Source organism: Sprattus sprattus (genome assembly GCF_963457725.1).
Source record: "Sprattus sprattus genome assembly, chromosome: 18".
NCBI lineage: Eukaryota > Metazoa > Chordata > Actinopteri > Clupeiformes > Clupeidae > Sprattus > Sprattus sprattus.
This window is the reverse complement of record NC_137916.1, coordinates 25306235-25330104: the sequence shown is the minus strand read 5'-3', so window position 1 is coordinate 25330104 and position 23870 is coordinate 25306235. Positions and strand designations below refer to the sequence as shown.

The window sequence follows — 23870 nt, the reverse complement described above, 5'->3', positions numbered from 1 at the left end:
ATGTGCCTTGACCCCTTAAGTAATCTTGCAGAATCCTTTTACCAAGCACCCCTCCCCCTCCCCCATATCACAGTCAAATGCAAATGTTTGAATGGCTCTAAAACCCCTCATACTGTTGTGGTTTCTCATGCGGACCCTGAGATCACACACAACACTTTAGGAGAAGACTACCCCTCCCCTGCCCATCTGCAGCCATCAACACACCCTATCTAACACCTCCCTGTGTCCCGGGTGTTTTTGGCTCCGGCTGAGGTCATGGACTGTCCAGCTCTCCTCAGAGATATACACTCAGCCTAAACAAAAGGACTCTTGACAACCCTGTGACCACAAAGGAAACCTGAACTCATCAACTGGCCATCCACGTGCTTGGTGTTTCAGCACCTGATTCAGCACGTCTTGCCATGATAGAGACTACCCACCCAGAAAACATGGCAGAAGGACTCTGCATGTGGGCTCTGTGTGTTCACAAGATAACTACTGATGGAACTGCAAAATATATATTCCACTGTTAAATTGTATCATCCCTATCTGTAACATATTTCGATGTGTCCTGCCCTGATTGGCTGTTGCCTGGTTATTATTGTGTGAGCATATATATGCTCAATTGGGGGACTGATGGAACTGGAATTATTGTTATTATTATAGGTAAAGATGTACTTCTCTGTATCTACAACTCACTCTGAACGTATACTACGTCTGTCTCTCACTGAGATCCAATGCAAATGACATGTGACCCTCCCCCCCCCTCTTCCTGCTAGAGGCCTTGTGTCCTGGCATCCCCATCCCCCCATAGGTGACCCTCTCAAATGTATCCCACCCCCCCTTCTCTTTGTATAAAACCTGATAGCATACTGCATCAGGTTAGACCGTTCTTGAACCAACAGCGAGAGGGGTCTCCATGCTGCAATACAAGCCAACTGAAACTGACTCGGCCTCTGGTCTATTCTTTAACTTTAGCGTGGTATTATTATTCCATTACAGGGTTGAAAAGTTGAAAAGACCCCGAACAAAGGGCCTCTCCGTAATCTCCTCTCTGTCTCCTTCTCATGCTATTATTCTCCGCCAACAGCTGGTCTGGGGACTTGTGTGTTTTTGCCTGTGCAATGCGAGTACACAACTCCTCACCTGCCAGGTGTGTGCAATGCGAGTATACAACTCCTCACTGGCCAGGCGTGTGCAATGCGAGTACACAACTCCTCACTGGCCAGGCGTGTGCAATGCGAGTACACAACTCCTCACTGGCCAGGCGTGTGCAATGCGAGTACACAACTCCTCACTGGCCAGGCGTGTGCAATGCGAGTACACAACTCCTCACCTGCCAGGTGTGTGCAATGCGAGTACACAACTCCTCACTGGCCAGGCGTGTGCAATGCGAGTACACAACTCCTCACCTGCCAGGTGTGTGCAATGCGAGTACACAACTCCTCACTGGCCAGGTGTGTGCAATGCGAGTACACAACTCCTCACCTGCCAGGCGTGTGCAATGCGAGTACACAACTCCTCACTGGCCAGGCATGTGCAATGTGAGTACACAACTCCTCACTGGCCAGGTGTGTGCAATGCGAGTACACAACTCCTCACCTGCCAGGCGTGTGCAATGCGAGTACACAACTCCTCACTGGCCAGGCGTGTGCAATGCGAGTACACAACTCCTCACTGGCCAGGCGTGTGCAATGCGAGTACACAACTCCTCACTGGCCAGGTGTGTGCAATGCGAGTACACAACTCCTCACTGGCCAGGCGTGTGCAATGCGAGTACACAACTCCTCACTGGCCAGGCGTGTGCAATGCGAGTACACAACTCCTCACTGGCCAGGTGTGTGCAATGCGAGTACACAACTCCTCACTGGCCAGGCGTGTGCAATGCGAGTACACAACTCCTCACTGGCCAGGCATGTGCAATGCGAGTATACAACTCCTCACTGGCCAGCTCGGTAATTGAAAAATGACGGGTGGACCCGTCCTCTCTCAATCACTCAATCAGAAATGACGCCAACAGCGGGGAGTACAGCTTGAACCGTTGGGTAGTTGGCACCATCTGAGGACATCAAGTTTTCCGGCGTCTTTGGCTTGTCCACCCACTGCAGATGAGTGAAGGGCCTGAGAAGGTGATGGATGTGGACGAAGTCACAGGGCATTCTCTGTGAGTGGACGGCGGTTGGAAGGTATTGCAGGGTATTTACTTCAGTTCTATAACAGTATGCATGATGTATTTACCTCAGTTCTATAACAGTATGCATGATGTATATACCTCAGTTCTATAAGAGTATGCATGATGTATTTACCTCAGTTCTATAACAGTATGCATGATGTATTTACCTCAGTTCTATAACAGTATGCATGATGTATTTACCTCAGTTCTATAAGAGTATGCATGATGTATTTACCTCAGTTCTATAAGAGTATGCATGATGTATTTACCTCAGTTCTATAAGAGTATGCATGATGTATTTACCTCAGTTCTATAACAGTATGCATGATGTATTTACCTCAGTTCTATAACAGTATGCATGATGTATTTACCTCAGTTCTATAACAGTATGCATGATATATTTACCTCAGTTCTATAAGAGTATGCATGATGTATTTACCTCAGTTCTATAAGAGTATGCATGATGTATTTACCTCAGTTCTATAACAGTATGCATGATGTATTTACCTCAGTTCTATAACAGTATGCATGATGTATTTACCTCAGTTCTATAAGAGTATGCATGATGTATTTACCTCAGTTCTATAACAGTATGCATGATGTATTTACCTCAGTTCTATAAGAGTATGCATGATGTATTTACCTCAGTTCTATAACAGTATGCATGATGTATTTACCTCAGTTCTATAAGAGTATGCATGAACTCGCACTGGGGAAGCCCTCCTCTCGGTTTTTAGTTTTAATTCAAACATCTTCACTTCATCAGCAAGGGAAAACAATACAAATGTGTTTTTTGGCATAATGAAGACAGAATGAACTGCTTCAGAGTTACCGCGGAAGTTCAGAGCAGTGATTCTTTTAATGAAGAACATTTCCCCCGCCTTTTACAAAGCATGTCTTATCACACCAAATAGGCACTACAGTGGAATGTGGCATCAAACCAGATGAATAATTGATATCTTCCAATAATTTTAATTGCTTAGCTTAGATTAAAACCGTGGATGGGACCATATGCACAATTATGCAAACGGAAGCAGCCTCCTCACCTTCGCTCTTCCATAAATGAAATTTGGGCTTTGAGGGAACACAATACTGAGCCAATTAAATCAGCACTAGGCAAATTAAGTATTTTGATAAATAATGGATCATTCTCCAATTCCATTATGAAGCTTTCTTGTTTTTTTAGGTTTTTTTTTTCATTTTGCAATTGTTCGGTTTAGTGATGGCCTCAAGAATATGTAATAGTTCCTTACACCTGACATCAGTATAACCCAGGGACACATTACCTTCATAATCATTTCTGGTACAAAATATGTGTACACAGCTATGGGCGACATAAAAAGCAAGTGTGTGACCTCCACTAACATCAGTTATGGGGAATTTGATACAAAATACAAACATTTATTCATTTAGTTTATTCATCCATGCTAGCTGTTTTTAAGTGCACTGAAAATCCTCTTCCTGCCTCTGAAAGTAATGTGCTGTTACTCTGAGGATGCAGTCCAGCCTCATCCAATCCACCAGAGATGCTATAATATCTGATCTGACAATTTAGGTTTAGATGTTTGGATTTTCCATAAATAAGTAACAGGCCTTTTAAAAAAAAAATCTAATCAGATCTATAAAAATGGACTCTCTGGGGCAATGTGACCGCAGCTCACCGTGCTGGGGGCAGCTCGCTCCCTCGGAGAGGAGTCCTCATAAGTCTTCTGATTGTGTCTTGTTGGCTCGCTGCACTGTTGTAAGACCTCCTCTAATATCCTTGGATTAAAATCTTAAACTTTGAGGGCCTTGTTAAATCTTCAGGCAAGCTGTGCGCCTGATTGAGTCACAGATTCACTCTGAGTCGGATGTGGTCACCATGCCTCTCCTTTACGTCACATCTCATAAAAGTGGACCATTTCATACACTGTAAGGGGAGCCATAAGGAGCCAAAGACTCTCTGCCATGTCAATGAAACACTGATGAGTAATGAAAACAGCTTTTTTTAAACGCTCTGTCTCAATTTGGGTTCTTTTGTAAAATAATGTACAGGGACCAGGGTGATGTATTTCCCTAATAGAGAAAGTTGCATGTGGTGCACATCCGAGCATCATACAAGAAAGGAAACTTCAGTGGACATTTTCACTTTAATTTTTAACTCTTCTAACTTATTTAAAGTTACTCAGGACTCAAGTTCATATTCTGTCTGTCTGCATGTAACTCTATAGCAGAAGCCAGCCATCTGTTCATCATTTAAGGCACCCCAAGCCAACATGTTGTTTCCTAATTGAGATTATTGTCAGCAATACGTATGTCAACACGTCTCTCTGTGGGTTCTCATTCCCTTTACTCAAATGGCTTGAAAGAGCTCAAACATGACCTGAAATTGCCTAAATCATAATAACAGATAATCTCAATAATTCTCACTTTGAGATTTATTGTTAATATTTCATTAGCTTTGTTTTGGTGTAAGCTCTGGAAGTTTTGGCATGAAAGTATGTGCTCTGTCAGAATCATTTGCAGCACAAACACCCCAGATCTTATCAACAAACACACACAACCTGTGCTATTTTCCCCTGATGACGTAGATGCTCTGCTCAAGGAAACCAGTCTGTGTGTTCTGATTTGCTGGCACGTATTTTTATTTGTACTAACCAGTGTGTGGGGATGCGGTGCAGAGTGTGGGGCCGAATCCAGGTAGTCCTCAGAGATATGGGGGAAAAGACACGTGGGACCCAGCTCTCGAGGTCAGCCCATGGACCCAACCCGTCAAATAAACCCTGAGGATTCATCACCTGACTCTGTTAACTCTGAGGCCCGCGCTGGTGTCTTTCCAAGCCGCTTCCTTTTTAGTACCAGCTTGGCCATTTTACAGTTGGGAGTTTTCATTACCAACTGTAAACGTGTGAAACCTCCCCACACCACTCAGCTGGCCTGCCCCCAGAGCAGCGTGAGTGACCGCTTGTTGGACCTCACAAAATCCAAGGTTAAGGCACTGATGATAAATGAGATTCTTTTTTTTTTTTGTATGATTTGATTCTGTCTGTATGGGCAGCAGTAAACAGACATGAAGAAGTCCCCGCTCTCTGGCTTCGCACTGGAAACATCATGGGAGAGTCTCTGTCTTATATAAGTGCTGATAAGAGATTGCTTTTTGATAGAGGTCATGGCAGGCTAACTGAAAGTGATGAAGGTTTAATTCAGCTGCAGCCCCATCCTCACTTCTGGCTGGGTAAGTATTCTGACACCAGGGCCTGGGGGAATCCAGCGAGTATTTCCAGCTTGTCATAGGCGGGCCTTTCACTGTAAGCAGTGGTTTACAGTTATCCATGAGTTGTGCAGCTGGGACACCAGCTGAGGGATGCTTTAGGGGTGCTGAAGCACCGTGAGTGAAAGGAACAATAGACTGTCACTTTCTACAAGGAAGAACGTGTCGAACAGCAGCAGTGGCACCATTTCCCCAATGCTCTTGATCAATGGGAACATGTGAGCTGAAGGGGGGGGGGGGGGGGGGTACTCCAGAGGCTGTGCTGTGATTATATCTGGAGAAAGTGAGGGAGGCTGAGGCTCAGGCTCTGTCTGAACAGGAGATTATCTCCCAAGACTTTTGCATATTCATGGAAGGGCTACCACAACATCAAGACAATCAGCAGAGCAGAAAACAGACAATTTTTCTTTCTGCCTCTAGATTTTTCACTTTTTTCGGAATAATTTACTTCGCTTGGATTTTAAAATGGCATTTGCGCAACCATAGAGTCATGACATGCAATATTACTATTTTAAATCTGCGGTAAGATTTCAACCTGTGAAGTCTTGATCAGGCGTACCAATGGTGCTACCAGGTGGAAATGTTGTAGCTAGGCTTGACAAGGATCTTACAGTTGATTAACATCTATAACTGTAACCACAAATAGTAAAACCAATAGTATGATAGGGTCCTCTCAGTTTCTTTGGGGTGCTACAATCCTGTGTGTCCCCCTGGTGGTTCATCACTGAATTGCAGTTAGGGGATCACAAGCACGTCCGCAAGTCATTTCCAACATCCCAACTGCTCTTACCAGTGAGAGAATTGCTCACATACATTCTGGAGCTGATTAAATTACAATCAGGTAAATTACTTAAAAGTACTAAAACAGTTCCTAGTCTTTATTGGTCTGATTAAATACTATATGGTTGTTATGTGGATAAAATCATTAGTTTACTGGTGAAGTCCCTAAATTTGAGAGTTGGCCAGGCTTTCCCATTTCAGTCAAATCACCCTCCATGCCGTAATTTAAATGCAAAGGTCCACTGCCAGGTACGTCAGTGTGTTTGGAGATAGGCTGTAGTCCACAACTGTCATTTGCTTGCCCATCAGGTGTTCTGTCTCTGTGCCCTGAAGCGGAGCTTCCAGACAGTGAAACGAGTGTTCTGAGGTTCTATCTTCCATCCCTCTGTCTGCTGCTCTCTCCTTGCCCCACCACAAAATACCAGACTGCACCGCAGGAACTTTAAGAATCAAACTCACTCATGTCGGAATGAGTCCAAAGACTGTGCGTTCCTGATTTGAAGTGATGCTACTATTTTAACAGATAGATAAGATAGATCGTAATTAGGATATTTTCTTTCTGTGTGTGTATGTGTGTGTGTCTGTGTGTGTCTGTGTGTGTGTGTGTGTGTGTGTGTGTGTGTGTGTGTGTGTGTGTGTGTGTGTGTGTGTGTGTGTGTGTGTGTGTTGTGTATGCATAAGAGAGGGTCTGTTGTGCACAGTGGCTTTCCACTGCTTCCTTGGGCAAAATTATGGAACAACAGCTGTTTCAAATGCTCTAGTCCTGGGAGTTACGCCAAAGGTGGGAATCTGGTTGTTGTTTAGGTTTTTATTTGAATTTTTACATATATCAATTTTATGTGCCATGGTTTTCTTTTGGAGTATGTTATTTTGTTACATGTTTTATATTTGTTGCACATCATTTGAGTGAGACATTTAGTCTTATTCTAAGATTTTAACCGGTACGCCTGAATTAAATTAATTATTTTTATTCCTCTCACTTAACCCCCCAAATGAGAGAATATTTTAGTTTTACAAGATCATAAAATGAAAACAAGAATAGCCTCTGCCAACAGATTATTGTTTATTTGTTGCTGACACTAAACTGCAATATAACCATATGAGCCAAGAGAAATTAAGCAGCAAGTATGACCCAAGAGAGATGAAGCGCCGTAAAACTCTTACAGAATCATGTGCGTAAAATTTGCATAGCAATTGCATTGCATAGCATAATGTGACTCAAAGAGATTATGTTTATGTCTGTGGGAAGATGCCATTTTACTGTAAAAGGAAAACCACAAAGAATCATTTACAACATATATTATCACTAGGTAAACATGTAGTGTGTTAAAGTGGTGTCATTATCTGGCCAATTCTATAACATTACACAAAGGCTGCTTCCACTTATCTTAAATGGACACTAACCGGTCAGCCAAAGAGGATGTGAACTATGAAAAGCACCATTGATTATAACCTACAAAAACGGCTTTCCCTTCCAGTTCCCTAACCTCATCTGCCTAAACCATTTCCCTTGTAAACCACAGCCTCTCTGATGGCCTCTCTCCATGGTCAGTGCAGTTAGAATGTGTATTACCTGCTTCCTAGCAACATGCAGAAAAAAATATAAGAGTACATTTAGAGAAGCTTGAGAGAATCCGCATGACTCAATCATGGCGGTTTCCTGTGAAGAGATGCAGAGTGCCAGCACTGTTAGGTTGGTGGAGGGAAGGCTCAGGAGATTGTTGTTGTCTTCTTCCTGAGGATCCTTTTCCGAGTGGGCGTAGCGGGAGCCAGGTTGGGTGCAGATGGGTCGGCCTGAGGGGTGCTGGCCCGCGCCACGCCACCACCCGATGCCCTCTCTGCCTTCAGCTCGTCGATGAAGGTCTCGATGGGTCCGAACTTCTCAGTCAGATCGCCGAGATGTGCCTTTAAGGCGTTGAACTCTTTGTACAGGTCATCCAAAGCCTCGGACAGTGGTTGAATTCTGGAGAATAGTGTGAAACAACAACAGCGAAAGTCAGTGAGATACTACAGTACATACATACATAGAGCAAGAGAGAGAGAAAGAGAAAGAGAGAGAGAGAACAGGAGCAAAAAAAGAAAAGAGAGAGAGAACAGGCTGTCCTATATTGTATATTTTCTAAGGGATTCTGTTGCAGGCCCGACCAGAGGTATTTTTGTTGCTGCTGGTCTGGTACTCTGAGGCCAGAAACATGGCTGCCTTCCAAACCATAAGAAGTGAGAACATTCCCCAATATGCCATGCAAAACTCATTCAGCTGCTGTTTTTCATTTTTCTGCAATTAGAGATCATCATTTTAAACTTCTTTGGAGACAAATAGTGTTTAGCCTCATGGGTTTTATGAAGGTCAGATAAGAAAGCATTGAAATTGAGAAGAAATTCATCAAATGTAAATAATACACATAAACACATGAAAAATGCAAGGTATAAAAATATGTTTACAAATATATTTTAAAATGATACCTGGCATAGTCAGGCAGCAGGGACTGGTGGTCATTCTGCATAAGATTCTTCATCTCCTTCAGGATGTCAAATCTCCAGTTGTCTAAAATCTCAGTGAGGTTGGACACACCACGCATATTCACCTTCTCCGCTGCAAACCCAAAGATCTTTATTTCATCTATACCACTGAAGTTATTTTCAAATTTACCATTGTTTACTGACTTTATTCAGGGGTCAAATCTGTACTTTCAATCTTGCTTCTTTCACCACATCGACAAAATGTAATTGTGCATTGCAAATCAATTAAGTTGCACACTCTTAATCAAGACAAATTGTCTTCCAAAAATAGAACAGCGTCTCTCTGAGTAACAACAAAACCAAACCAAAATAATGGACAGCATCTGTTTAAATATACAAATACTTGGTAACTGAATTAAAAGAATGTAGAGTTCTCACAGCCATCACGGTAGTTCCATTCATCGGTACTTGTTGTTGCGGGCTTAGCGGGGCGTCTTCTCTGGCCCATCACTGTCACCATGGCTACAGCCAATAGCAACACACTCACCCTGAGGCTCATGATGGCAAATTCCTTTACCTATTGAGTCACAAAAAAACAGGTGAGCCAAAGTTGAAGATGGGATTCAAATGCACATACATATGAGTAGCAGTGGGTAGAGTAATAAAACACGGCTGTCTCTGTCAACATAAGAGGAAGAGTTAATACAACTTAGATCTGAACCATACTGTGATCTCGTATCAGTAGCTACAAAGCAAAGTAATGTTATATATGAAAACAAACAAAGGGAGCCTACTGTGCTTAAGGTTGGAATTTACGGGGACTATTACTGACACTCGTTTCCAACTTATGACCATTACAATAGCTTCCGAGTTCTACAAAGAAACATTTCATTTTTGCAAGCAGAAGACTTAACATGATCAAAAACCAAGCATAATGCATAAACAGTCTAATGATGCAAAAAATATTACACATGACAAAATATATACTGAAGCTTTTTTTTATTTATTTTGCTATTACTAAACAACCAATATTGCCTTAACAAAAACAACAGCCTAAGTTAATGCAAGTTAATGTAATAAAGTTGCAAGCTTTTAAATCATACTAAGCCTACATGACAGTGTTTAGTCTCTTACCTCCTCTGAAGTATCCAAGAATTTGATGAACTGTCTACTGTGCAGAGCACTCTCCTGAGCACATCTAACATACAGCTCTCCTCTCTCTCTCTTTCCCCCTCTCTCTTTCTCCACCTCCTTGTTTTCTCCAGCTGATGTACAAGGAGCACAGAAGTTCTTGTTGGAGCAAGCCCATGTGGTTTGGATTACAGAGCTCTACCCCTCAGGTCCAGTGTGTTCTCAGAGCAGGATTTTCTGCTCTTATTGCATTTCGCCCATACCCCCGAAATAGAATTTACCAAGCATGACTACTGAGATAACAATATACAAATCTTTGTTTATAACACGGAATAACACAACATAGCATAGTGCAAATGTGTAAATATAAATGTATCTACTGATTGTAACAGTCCGCTTACAAATTCCCTGAGATCAGTTATTGGCCACGAGAACATGTCCATCATTTTTCCACATCCGTGTCCGGTCAGGTTGCCAGGGTTACCAAGGCATAGCACACATAGCATATAAACACTGCGAGGGAGAGACTGCTTTCTTCTTGGCATTTGTTAAATATTTTGTAAACGAGTTGTTTGTCCCTTTAACAAAATCATGACACTTATAACGATAAAAGATGGAGAGTACACTGCCACTGTCTATAAAATGGTGAGTCGATACAAGACAGCTAACGCTAATCAAACTTTGCTTAGCTAATGTTATCGCTAGTTAACCAGATAGCGAACATTACATTGTTAACGTAACTATCGCTAAATTCGCTATGATATCTACTGATTCTAACAGCCTGTTTACAAAAGCCTTATACAACAGTAGATTTAGCGTTTTCTATTTTGTAACCCTATCCCTAAGATCCTGTTGGTCTTGCAGGCAGCCAAGCTAGCTTAACTAATGTTAGTTGGCTAACGTAGCAGTGGAGTGAAAACTAACGTGGTTTGGTAGCCAAACAGTTGATGTTACATTATTTTATTTTCGAAGATTAAAGACGGGCGTTATGGAGATGCCATCCACATCCTAAGCAACGAACTGCAAAAACAGATGAAAGTAAGTTTGCATTAAACTAAGTTACCTATTCTAGCAGTACTTAAGGAGTTAACAGTACAAAAACAGCCGTTTATTTCTATCATTTGTTCCCCAAGATCTTATTTCCATAAGTCAGTGTATCATCTATTGTCTTCCCACAGTCAAGGGCTGCGCTGTCACTCCTGGGTTACTGCTACTACCACATGCAGGACTTCACCAATGCTGCAGAATGCTATGAGCAGCTCACTCAGCTACACCCCGAGGTGGAGGAGTACAAACTCTACTATGCACAGTCTCTCTATGGGGCATGTGCCTTTTCTGATGCCATGAAAGCTACGTTTCTTCTGGACAACCCAACCAGTCATACCAAAGTATGTAGCTTACCTAAATAGTGACTAAACTACAGTGTTATCTCACAATGTTGTATTCCTCTGTTCAGTATGTATATAAGCCTGACTGCGTGTAAGCATTATTCAAGAGAACATAGAAAGAATGTGGGATTGTTCTTCTTGTTCTGTCGAAACAATTGTGATAACTTACCTAGATCCTTGTATCCTTTCAGATGATTAAACTGCAAGCTGCCATAAAATATGGAGAAGAAGAGTATGCTGGAGCCAAGGTGAACAGAGATGTCTTATGGATGGCGCTTATGTGCCATAACTGTGATTTTTCTGCACCACTCATTTTGTCTAGACCTGTATCTTTCAGGATACATTTTGTGTGGTGTGGTTAGAGTTATGTTGATTACTGAGAATATGTCACAAGGTAATGTCCATGATTCCGTGTGGACCGAATTCCTGTTTTGTTCTTGGCTCTTCAGACCTTAGTGGAGCAGTTGCCTCAGGATGATCCTGATTACGACGTGGATCTTGGCTGCTTGCTTTTCAAAGAGGGAGGATATGAAGAAGCCTGCAAGAAGTTCATATCATCCATGCAAGTGTTGGGCTACCAGCCAGGTGAGCATCATGCATCTGTACACACCTCACTCAAAGGTATGAGCAGAACTGGACCATTATTTGCCCCTTAGGCTTAATCATACATTGCTTTATTTCAAGCAACATTATGTAACAATTTTACCTTAAAATAACAACTTCTAAATTATTTGGTGGTACATTGACTTGTAATACGGAGAAGGGAATCTGAGCCACTGCCATAGCACGCCTGGTTTGGTACTAAATTTAACTTTGGTGGACAGGGCGCGACACCGCTTGTGAGAACGACGTAATGCTTATGGCACCACCTCACACAACAACAACTAAGCCCGCAAGTTGGCTATAAGAAGAAGCTAGCGTAGTATTCTATGTATGGACATCATGGCAGAGGTGACAAAGGAAGACATGGGAAGCATGGAACAGAAAAAGAGAGAGTAGCCGAGCAGTCAGATGGCGAGCTGGCCTTCTTTCTGTTGGACAAGTCAGTAATAACTTATAAGCTGTCTTGCTATGTCTTGTGTTTTGCTCAAAGCATGATTTGTTTTGACAGTGGTGTAAAAGTGAACTACACAGCAACTTTAGGGGGTGCTCAGTAGCATTTAATATACCATATCTCGCAATAATGGAGCTTTAAAGCAATGGAGTAGACAGATTGTGTTGTTCAGTTATGTGACCACCCTTGCAGCATGTCCCATCAAGGCTATTTGGCTTTAAGAAATGTGCACTGGGAAAAAAGACTGTCTGGCCAAGATCATCCCCGTCCGCACCTCTCATGCGAAGGTGTGGGTTCAGTGTGCCTCTCCCCACCAAAACCACAGACTGCATGTTTACAGAGAGTGCAGAGGGAGAGGCAAGCACCCACACCCTTGCAGAGCTGTGCTTAGGTGCAGCGGGTGCCAAGGAAAGCAGTTCCCACGGCCTCAGGGTAGTAATTCCGACTGCAGTTTGTATGGTTTTGGATGTAGAGCAGAACACAGTACTGATCTGAAGCCTCTGCACAGAAATAATATACTCTAGAAATACAGATGAGCCTAAGTTTGAACTTTGTGTGTCTGTGTCTGTGTCTGTGTCTGTGTCTGTGTCTGTGTCTGTGTCTGTGTCTGTGTCTGTGTCTGTGTGTGTGTGTTTTTTGTGTCTTCCAGATCTGGCATATAACATCGCCCTCTGCCACTATAGTTTAAAACAGTACGCATCAGCTCTCAAATGCATTGGTGAGATCATAGAACGCGGAATACGAGAACATCCAGGTATGTATCAGACACCGATATTTATGTTACCATACCATATGATGGAATATTTATACTTGACTTTATTTTTACTTTATACGGGCCGTCAATGGCAGGGATTAGTCGAGTGTCTCTTTTAAAAATAAAACAATGATAATTAAAATTATCATCATGACATCTCTGAAGAGTACACATTCTCTTGTGCAGACACATGGCAGACACATCGGCTTGTCAGTGTTATCTTGATGTTTCTTGTCAACAAACAAAGGTTAATTGATGAATCTAAAGACACTGATTGATGTTTTGTTTTGTTCTCCTTCTCTGTCAGAACTCAGTGTTGGCATGACAACCGAGGGTATAGAGGTTAGAAGCGTTGGCAACACTCTGGTCCTGCATGAAACTGCCCTGATTGAGGCTTTCAACCTGAAGGCTGCTATTGAGTACCAGCTCAAGAACTGTAAGTATGGAATGTCAACTGTGTCATGTGTCTGTTTACCTGCCTGTCTGACCAGAAATGTGTGTTTTAATTTCCACTTAAGGTTACTTTTTGTAGCAAATATACAATAACATTACCTAAATACTTTCAGAGTTTTCTGCTTTGCTGAATTGATAATGATATTGATTTCCTGTGGGAATCAGTCAACACCTTAATCAACACATGACTGGGCTCTAGTGATTAGTGATTTAGTGATAGTCAGCCTCCTAACTGGTGTTAGCAACTTTCCATTTGTACGTGCTACTAGATTATTACTAATTTAGGAGTGTTTAATATTAATTATTATTCTATTTTATTAAGGCTTTTTTTCTATCTGTATGTTTTGGATGGAAGAGTGTTTTTCATTTCTGCATGATTGCCGTTGACACATCATCTTGCAAGTTTATGACTTGATTCTGTGCTCTACAGATGATGCCTCTCAAGAGGCCTTGACCGATATGCCTCCAAGATCAGAACAGGTAACCTGTGTTTGTGTTTATGCGTTTATTTGAAAAGGGACAGTGTACATTGATAAACATTTCCCAGAACATGTAAATGCACCGGAATTAGCTTGGTTAGCTAGTTTTCATCCGTTGTCCCTTAGCATGTTGTCCCGTCCCAAACACCTCACACATTCTGTCAGTCAGCCTGATTTGTCACTTAAAAAAAGTGCACTTTGGAAACCATTGAGCACCTTGTCCTTCTCCTTAGTAGTTTTCCTCTTTGACAGGCGCTATCCTCTGGCCAGATCTGACTTTGTTGTCTTTACCGATGACTCGGGGTGTCAGCGGCGCGGGGAGATAAGTCAGCACTGCTTATCTGAGTGTCATCTCTGTCTGCTAATTAATTCTCGGGTTAGGTCACAACTTGTTCACTGCTGCAGCTTGCTAGCATCAATGGCTTGTCATCAGGCTGGCATTAACAGGCAGCATGTATTGACATTTTCGAGGGGGAGGGGGGGTGGGCGAGGGGGGGGGACAACAACAGTCCTTCAGAGTTGAGGATTAGGAGGGCTAGGAGATGAGATTTCCCCTGTGTGTCGTCCTCTGAGTTAGCTCAGTACACGGTGACACCAAATGTTTAGCTCTGACCATTTATTTTTCCCATAGGAAGACATAGACTCATTCAATATGACTATATGAAAAAGCATGTATTTTTTTTTTTATGTATTCCTACAAGAGTAACAACAATGGTTGGCCCTGTGCTGATCTGTTGCTTTCCATGCTTGGTATAGATAGATAGATAGATAGATAAAACTTTATTGCCACATTGACAACAATGTTGGTGTTATTCTTTTGTCCGAGGTAGCTCAGGCCAGTAACGAGGGGAGAGAAGGGGGTAGGGAACATTTTTTAAATTAAAAATACTCCAGGTCAGCTTTGGGAGTTCAGGAGTCTGATAGCAGAGGTACTTCTGTACCATGGCCTCGGGTGTGTACTCTTCCCGCATAAGGAGCATACCTTCGCATGAATGATGAGCGTCTCTGGGCTCGAATGGTGAAGGGAAGGGAAGGGAAGGGAAGGGTTTTTTCCATCCCCACTGAGCTGGCACTGACAGGGCTTGCCTGAGCGAGGAGTCCAATACCTGTCTGTTGGAATGACAGCAGACTGCAGGAACATGTCCTTGCTGGCACTCAAAGTGAAATAGCACACACACACACACACGCACACACACACACACACAGACGGCCACATGTCGACTTTCCCTGATATAAGTTCTCATTAACAACAAGGAAAAGAAAGGTGTTTTTCATGAATATCAAAATCAGCTGCTGCAGAGCTGTGTTTGGGGAGTTGAAGAAATGGACAAGGCTGCAAAATTAGTCCAATATGGCTAAACGTCATGTTATGGGAGTGAAGAAGTGTACAAGGCTGCAAAATTAGTCCAAAATGGCTAAACGTCATGTTTCACGAATGAAGAAGTGGACAAGGCTGTGAAATTAGTCCAAAACAGCTAAACGTCATGTTATGGGATTGAAGAAGTGGACAAGGCTGTGAAATTAGTCCAAATCGGCTAAACGGTACTTTGGATGAGGCACCCCGAAATCTTTGAGAAATTAAGAGTTTGGGTGAATATGAGCACACAATGTATGGCTGTGAAGGGCCCATTGGTTGTGATGGGCCCAGTGGTGGGTTTTCAGAATCTTTTGGCACTCTTTGACGGCTAGCATGTTGCCTCTCTGAATGATATCCGCATTGACGCAAGACTCAGTGTGCCGTGCTTTGGTATTCGTCACAGGTGTAAAAGGAGGAGAGCAAAACTCACACGGCAAAATGTCTTAAGTGAACTACTGCCACCTGCTGTCTTGTTCATCAGTAAACTGAATCAGGAGAACTTAAAAGGCACTGAAGGGGACCACAACTTCTTAGGACTTTGGTTTAGTGGAGATTCTGTTTTTTATTAATTCCCTGCTTACTTATAACAATTACTACTAGAGCCTGCCCCTTAATACCAGATAAAAGGATGAAAGTTGCAGTGGTAATAGAAAAAAAATCTGTGTCAGCATCCACAGATTAAATCATAAAATACAGTCAAAAACTCATAAGGCTGTGATAACACTCTTCACTCTTAAATATGTACAGTGTGTGTGTGTGTGTGTGTGTGTGTGTGTGTGTGTGTGTGTGTGTGTGTGTGTGTGTGTGTGTGTGTGTGTGTGTGTGTGTGTGTGTGTGTGTGTGTGTGTGTGTGTGTGTGTGTGTGTGTGTGTGTGTGCATCCTGTGCCTGTAGCAATAATAAATCCTGCATTGTTGGCTTTGGTAGCTGTTTCTGTTTTGGAGGATCAGGTGTGTTGCTTAATCCATTTTTAATGATCGCAGGAGCTGGATCCAGTAACCCTCCACAACCAGGCCCTGATGAACATGGACTCGAAGCCCACGGAGGGCTTTGAGAAGCTGGCCTTCCTCTTACAGCAGAACCCCTTCCCTCCGGTCACGTTTGGCAACCTGCTGCTCCTCTATTGTAAATACGAGGTGAGCTGTGAAGCACAACCCTATCTAGCCGCTATCTCTCCATTGTGATGTCATGGAATATTCCATCAGTTTTTCCCGTCTTTGGCATTTGGATCATTCCAAAGATTGGGTGAAAGTGAGCCAGAACGGCCATGAAATATAGATGTTTGTTCTCCCATTTTGTAGGAGGTCACCAATCTAAATTTAGCATGACAAGCTTTTTATTCCCCCCCCCTAAAAAGAAGTGCCCATGCTGTGCGCTATTGCGGTTTAAATTGGACCCATGCTTTAGAGGACCCCTGCTGGGATGGTTCTAATGAAAAACTACTGTGCTTGGCTATGATCTTTTTGTTTTGGAAAGTACTGACCAGTTCATTAAAACAGCTCTCCCTATGTTTTTCTTCTCTGTTTCTGTCTGGTTGCAGTACTTTGACTTGGCTGCAGATGTTCTGGCCGAAAACGCCCATCTGACGTACAAGTTTCTGACTCCGGTATTGAAATCTTGCTCTCGCTCACACACACACACACACACACACACACACACACACACACATTATCAGTAATGTTTGCAATTTCCATCCTCTTTGCTGTGGTTTTGAATCATACATGAGCCCCTTTTCTCCTTCTAGGGATGATGTGGGGTATTTTATCATCTATTCTCTTTCTCCCTCTTGTACTTTCAAATGAATTCCTTGGTGAGTGCCTGTTGTGCCAGGGCCTAGGCTAAGTTCGGTGCTGTGAATGTGAATAAAGCATTTAGCTCTGCCCTGCAAATGGCTCAATCAATTGATATCAATCGATTGGCCTGTCTGAATTTGGAGTCACACGGTTGAATCCACAATTGTGCTGCAGTATGTCTTCCATTGGTAATCCCATCTGAAATATTAGGGAGAAGAATGGCTTGGACACGAGACAGAATCACTGCTTTTTGCTGTTTTCCCCGTCCCAGGAAGCTCAGTTGTCGCTGATAGAGATTATTTCCAAACACTGTTAATGACTTCATGAATATAAGAATCGCCATGTTCCTACTTACATAAGCACATGATTCATACAAGGAATATATGAATACAAGGCACTTGATTATTATATTCTTAAGTCATTAACAGTGTTTGGAAATAATCTCTATCAGTCGCCTTACACTTGCCTATTCATGGAACCTGTGAGAAATGTTAATGGCACTGCTGAATGGTGGCTGAGTGTTTTCTGTTCTGTGTTTCCTCCCATGCAGTATCTCTATGAGTTTCTAGATGCCATGCTTACATGCCAGACAGCTCCAGAGGAGGTAACAACACCAACAACTCTTTTTTTTGTAGTTGATTTTAAGAGTGGTACATCTTGTAAAGTAATCATTTTCCTGTGGACTTGTGACCGATGACGAGACTGTATTCTGCTTTAGTTGAATTAAAGAATATGTTTGTGAAGTCGATGCTGAATAGCCTTTAACGTCTAACATGAACTTTTGTCAAAGTATGGTTTGTTGTTATCGTTGTCTCATGCAGGCTTTCCGGAAATTAGATGAAACGGCAGGAAAATTAACTGACCAGTTAAGGAAAGCAGCCAAACAGGTAAAATTGGATGATTCATGGTATACTGTGTAGCTATGGTCCACTACAGTGTGGTGCAAGGGCGTAACAATGGTGTTGACATTGGTGGGGACATAATGAGCGAGTAGGTTGATGGCGTTTAGACGGGGGGTCTGGGGGTCCTCCCCCCGAAAATTTTGCATTTTTTAGATGCAATTTCCAGCATTTTAACCAATTCTGGGGTGGATAATAATAAGGTTTAAACGAGTGCAATCAGTTCGTTGTGCATTTCTACATCAATCCGTGGAAGCCACAACATTTACAGCCACTTAGACAGCATAAATTAAACAAAACTTAGATGTCATTTTTGCAGCTCGGACGGTCGCCTCCACAGTGTGTGAAGCGACATTTCACTGAAGGGGGACGTGACCGAATAGGTTTTTAAAAGACTGTTCTGTGATAAACTTACTGTTGATTTGGTGAAATAGCCTCTTATGTCCGTCAGTTTCCTTTTCCTGCCCGAAGCAGACATTATCCTGCCCGAAGCAGACATTATCCTGCTGTCACCGCACGCTTAACTACCAACCTAGCAACGATAACTAGTGCAGGAAGATGAGCCAATCACAGATAGCAAGGCTGTCCCCACCAATGACACGCCGTCTTTGATAGAAGGTACACTACCCATACGCATGAGGGTAAAATGAACCATTTATTTTCCGAATGCCGTGCAATTACCCATTCAAAATTGGTATGGACATTTTAAACGTATCCAAATATTGGTATGGACACGTCCATAGCGTCCATACGCATTGTTACGCCCATGGTGTGGTGTATTTCAAAATAGATCCTGTCTGTAATTATATCGTTCTGGTGATTTGTATTAGTACTCCTAAAGTTCACGGTAAGATTTTAGAAAGCCGGTAGGAAGGTAATTGTGAGAACCTGCTTAGTTAAAAAAAATTGTAAAATATAGAAACCGGAATTGATGATTGAGTTCAAATTTTTCCTGCTTTTTGGACGTGAACAATGTAGCTTTAAAAACATTGAATTTCATCTGGTATGAGATGACTGGTTACCTTTTCAGTAGCCCTCAAAGACACTCAGTCTGATTTGGTGCAAACATGCGGGTGTAAACAAAAGTTTGTTTATTTACAACAAAGTTACATAGTGGGCGTTCATCCCCTCTTAATGTGAGGTAACGTGGAGGCCTGACTAGCTGGTTGATTTAAAACTGTGGTCGCACCCAGGTCCAAGATGCACGGCACACGCGGGATGATGACGGGTTGAAGAAGTCCCTGCATGAATACGATGAGGTGCTGGAGAAGTGAGTACCACTGGCAGTGGCAGAGTGACAGTTTCTTAGAGATCCCTTTTCTAAATGATGGTCATGGTGTAAAAAAATGTAATGTAACTGGAAGCAAAGATCAACAGGAATGTGCCACACGCTAAAATTGCCTTTATATACAAAAGAGTTTTGGTAAATAAATACGGTCCATGTTTAGATGACTATAAACTTGCTGAAGATAAACATGCTAATGATAAACACACTGAAGCTAAACACGCTAAAGAGGGTTTGATTTTGAACTCTTGCACTGGCATTCTTGGCGGGCTCTTGTAGCATCCATTCAAACCGTCCCACCTTCTTCTCCAGGTACATTCCGGTACTTATGTCTCAGGCAAAGATCTACTGGAACAGGGAGAACTACAGCATGGTGGAGAAGATCTTCCGCAAGTCGGTGGAGTTCTGCAATGAGCACGACACGTGGAAACTGAACGTGGCCCATGTGCTCTTCATGCAGGAGAACAAGTACAAAGAGGCCATTGGTTTCTACGAGCCCATCGTCAAGAAGCACTATGACAATGTGAGAGCCCAAATTCTTTCTAATCAATTTCCAGTGTGCCTCTTTGAAAAATGGAATCAGGACTGTTCGATGATTTCAGTAGTATTATTTTGCGTTTGGGAATGTAAATGGCTAGTACATGTTTAAGGCTGTTGACAGTATGGAATGGTAGAATGGCAACGTAAGAAGTCGTTCATGCTATCATATAGAAATAAACAGTATTTCATGTCCCAACAGTGCCTCAGTGGAAGTTTAGCTTAAACAAGGGCCTTTTTGGGCCATGTTGTTGTGTAACTCATTGGAATTTGGATACCTAATACATTGTTTTGTTTTTCATATTATACATGAATGTATTTATTTGATTTCTGTGTGTTTATATAAGCAACATGATGAATTCATGAAGTTGGTATTTAAGGTGGTTTGCTACAGTACAAATGTTCTTTTGCCTCCTCCCCCCGCTAGTTGGAACAGTGTAACATTCAGGAGTGCCCCTGCAAGAGAAAGCCCTCGGTAACGAGACCTGTGCCTGCTGGTTGCTGGCCTGAGTGTTTTTGCCTGAAAGCATGGGAATTTTTTCTGTGTGGTGTTTTTTGTTTTGTTTCTTGTTTGCTTGATTGCTTGTTCTATTTGATGAGTTGGTTTGTACCACTGAACCCCCATCTGTCTTTATGATCCTTTCTTCATGTATCGTTAACCCTCCTCTTCCTCCCCTTCTTTCGCAGATTCTCAATGTCAGCGCAGTAGTCTTGGCTAACCTCTGTGTATCGTACATCATGACCAGTCAGAACGAGGAGGTGAGTAGCTCGCTCTTTTCATCGTGTTTGTGTGTGTGTGTGTGTGTGTGTGTGTGAGTGCTCTGCGTGGTGTTCACCCTTACAGACACTGATCAGAGGGCTGTGTGATCACAATGGGCACTAAAAGCTTTCTGAGTGATCGCTGTCTCGTGTGAACTGTGTTGCCTGTTATCTTTGAAGGCTGAAGAACTGATGAGAAAGATCGAGAAAGAGGAGGAGCAGATATCTTATGACGACCCAGACAAGAAGGTGTTTCATCTGTGTATTGTAAACCTTGTGATTGGGTGAGTACTGACGCCCCACTGCACAGTAAGGATCTTGGGATTCTTTGTAAACTGCTTAAGGGGTAAAAAAAACTGTTAGGGTGTCCAAACAGTATTTGTGCAACAGAGCCTTCTGCACCAGCAAATAAGACTGTCCACACTTGATAAGTTAAGGATAAAGCCCAAACCGTCTTTGTGAATAGACTAAACTCTCCTCACATTTCAACAACTCTCAACAAAGCCGTCTCTGTGGGGCAGACTGTGCTGTAGGACTGGCCATTATCATAGGAGAACTCTGGTTTGTGACTGGCCATTATAATAGGAGAACCCTGGTTTGTGACTGGCCATTATAATATGAGAACTCTGGTTTGTGACTGGCCATTATCATAGGAGAACCCTGGTTTGGAACTGGCCATTATAATATGAGAACTCTGGTTTGGCACTGGCCATTATAATATGAGAACTCTGGTTTGGCACTGGCCATTATAATATGAGAACTCTGGTTTGGCACTGGCCGTTATAATATGAGAACTCTGGTTTGGCACTGGCCATTATAATATGAGAACTCTGGTTTGGCACTGGCCATTATAATATGAGAACTCTGGTTTAGGACTGGCCATTATAATATGAGAACTCTGGTTTAATTGAATAGAAGATCTTATAGAAGATCCTGCCTCTATTTATTAGACCTACCATAACCAACCAATTACATTATTTAAATAATAAAAAAAATCATGCTTGCACATAAAGCCTAATTAAAATCTTAACACTTAGTTTAATGTGTTGTTTTAGGTATAAGTATTAAGTATAATAAAAGCATGATATCAATAATAAACATTCATGTAACAGGGCTATTTAAGACGATAAATGAATGTTATCTGATGAATACATTTGTATGTTACAGAACGTTATACTGTGCTAAAGGGAATTATGATTTTGGCATTTCACGTGTCATCAAAAGCCTGGAGCCATACAACAAAAAGGTTTGTTTGCAGTCTGGTATTCTGCCCACCTCCAACATCCCTAGATGAGTCTGGTTGCATCATAGTTACAAGCCCACTGGACCATCGACACTCGGTGAATCACCAACAATCTCCGAACAGCTTCAAACACAGCAAAGCACGGAGCTTATTCTCCTGATCCCAAGCCCAGCCCCTATCCCTGATCACAGCAGCTGAGCAAACACCCTCCAGAAGGCTCTTTACATTCCTATATTCTCTCGAGTGTTGGACCTTCTGCCAAGACAAACACGCATGTTGTTTTCACACTCGGCATGGTGGGAACAACTAATGTAACACATGTTGCTTTAGAATGAGCCGCAGTAAAAACCCTCATGTTGTGGCTATAGTGTCTTTCAGCAGTTTAGCAGCAATGGAAATGAAAAACAAAAGGTTGAGATTGATGTCAGGAAATCATTTGAAATGTTCAGATTTCAAATGCCAGTTCTCTAGAGCAGAAGCAGAAGATTGCATCACCCTTGCGAGTGTTATTGTTATTCTAGAGGGGGTTGACTCCCTTCACACCCTGGTAAACATGGTTGCATGGGTCGCGTGTGTCTACCACATCACTGGCATGTTTGTCTGTTGTGTTTTCGCGCAGCTCGGCACGGACACGTGGTTCTACGCGAAGAGGTGCTTCCTGTCGCTGCTGGAGAACATGGCCAAGCACATGATCATGCTCCGGGACACTGTGGTGCAAGACTGCATTCAGTTCCTGGAGCACTGTGAACGTAGGTGTCTGCTGTGGGTTTTTTTTAAACACTTAGAGAAAAAAGTTTTTTTCACTTTGAAGAATGCTGCAAAACTGTAAAGGATGTATTCAGTTCCTTGAGCACTGTGAACGTAGGTGTTTCCTGTGGGTTTTTTTTAAACACTTAGAGAAAAAATGTTATTTGAAACAGAGAACATTTTTCACTTTGAAGAACGCTGCAAAACTGTATAGCACATAGTCTCATCACAGGCTACAGAGTACAATCTGCAGTGGTCACTTCTACTCTTCTAGAATGTCTCAGTGTAGCCTTTGACTTTTTTTTTACATGTCTTTGTATAATCCTTCACTGATTGACTATTTGGGCATATCTGATCAGCCAGGTGACACATTTAATAGAAAAGAATACAGGTTTACTAATACAGCCCTTAAACTACATTGATCCGTATGTTCAAAGAGGTGAAATGCACATACATGTCATGTTCTTAGTCACAAATAGAGTCAACAGACAGGTCCTGCAGAAAAGAGATGAGCATCATTACTGTGACACGAGCCAGGTGGTCCAATCTCCTGAGGCTGTTTCTAATAACCTCTCTCACGGAGACTGCCACCGCTGTGCCACTGTCACACAGTCTCCCGTTTCACCAGGACCTGTTTTTTTTTTTTTTAAAGGGCTTAACTACAAGGTGATAATTAAATTTCAGAGCTGGCATTCTCAGCGGGGCTAATTAATTTTTCCTTCCCTGTGAAGTCCATGGGAAGGACGTGCCAGCCATGATGGAGCAGCCCCTGGAGGAGGACCGCATGCACATCGGCAAGAATACCGTCACCTACGAGGGCCGGATGCTCAAGGCCCTCTTCTATGAAGTCATTGGCTGGAACCAATAAAGCCTGCTTTTGTTTTTGTTTTTGAACTGGTTTTATTATTCAAGCATCATAACCAAGTGATTTACCTTGGTTTTGACGGTAGACATCATTGGTGTCTAAGTTGGAAGTCTCTATGTTTTGCCAGGCAGGTCTGTCATTCCAAAGTTGGGGCCAAACCTGGTATGTTGTGAGTACAGTAATGGCCACCCTGAAAAGATGGAACGTAGTCATTCATGGACTGTGTATCACTGTTGATTCTGTTATGTATAGCCAAGTGTTTTTTGTTTTTTTTGTTATCCTGTATTGTCTTGGCAGCCCTACAAGAACTCATTGTATTTGAGCTGCAGTCTAACATACATTATTTAGAGTCCTTGTCTCGGTTAAGGCCCAGGAGTCTGTGTGTGTGTGTGTGTGTGTGTGTGTGTGTGTGTGTTCAGGCGGGTTAGCTTTAGATCGCATGAGAAAAAAAGGGAGAGGGGTTATTTACACATTTAATACGTAAT

The 23870-nt window shown here is 42.4% G+C and overlaps 2 protein-coding genes across 2 annotated transcripts; one reads left to right on the top strand and one right to left on the bottom strand.

Annotated features, from left to right (window-relative positions):
• Window positions 1-7228: 7228 nt before the first annotated feature.
• Window positions 7229-9853, bottom strand: LOC308379451 (uncharacterized protein). Its single transcript, XM_080856596.1, has 4 exons — window positions 9777-9853; window positions 9081-9219; window positions 8646-8775; window positions 7229-8145 (listed from the first exon to the last, which is right to left on the bottom strand). The coding sequence occupies exons 2-4, from the start codon at window positions 9199-9201 to the stop codon at window positions 7893-7895; spliced, it is 504 nt and encodes a 167-aa protein (XP_080712722.1). The 5' UTR covers window positions 9202-9219; window positions 9777-9853; the 3' UTR covers window positions 7229-7892.
• A 413-nt stretch (window positions 9854-10266) lies between these two features.
• Window positions 10267-23752, top strand: ift70 (intraflagellar transport 70). Its single transcript, XM_080857131.1, has 20 exons — window positions 10267-10418; window positions 10746-10811; window positions 10952-11161; window positions 11353-11409; window positions 11611-11746; window positions 12865-12969; window positions 13277-13405; window positions 13853-13902; window positions 16241-16393; window positions 16798-16863; window positions 17601-17654; window positions 17872-17937; window positions 19143-19219; window positions 19547-19757; window positions 20199-20246; window positions 20459-20530; window positions 20711-20814; window positions 21698-21776; window positions 22393-22522; window positions 23252-23752. The coding sequence occupies exons 1-20, from the start codon at window positions 10365-10367 to the stop codon at window positions 23386-23388; spliced, it is 2004 nt and encodes a 667-aa protein (XP_080713257.1). The 5' UTR covers window positions 10267-10364; the 3' UTR covers window positions 23389-23752.
• Window positions 23753-23870: the final 118 nt, after the last annotated feature.

Coding starts and splice junctions, on each gene's coding strand:
- LOC308379451 (XM_080856596.1), bottom strand. CDS start 9,201: ATGAGCCTCAGGGTGAGTGTGTTGCTATTGGCTGTAGCCATGGTGACA. Junction 8,776..9,080: donor ATGGAACTACCGTGATGGCT/GTGAGAACTCTA, acceptor TTGGGTTTGCAG/CGGAGAAGGTGAATATGCGT. Junction 8,146..8,645: donor CTGCTGCCTGACTATGCCAG/GTATCATTTTAA, acceptor ACTATTCTCCAG/AATTCAACCACTGTCCGAGG.
- ift70 (XM_080857131.1), top strand. CDS start 10,365: ATGACACTTATAACGATAAAAGATGGAGAGTACACTGCCACTGTCTAT. Junction 17,655..17,871: donor GCCAGACAGCTCCAGAGGAG/GTAACAACACCA, acceptor TGTCTCATGCAG/GCTTTCCGGAAATTAGATGA. Junction 20,531..20,710: donor TGACCAGTCAGAACGAGGAG/GTGAGTAGCTCG, acceptor TTATCTTTGAAG/GCTGAAGAACTGATGAGAAA.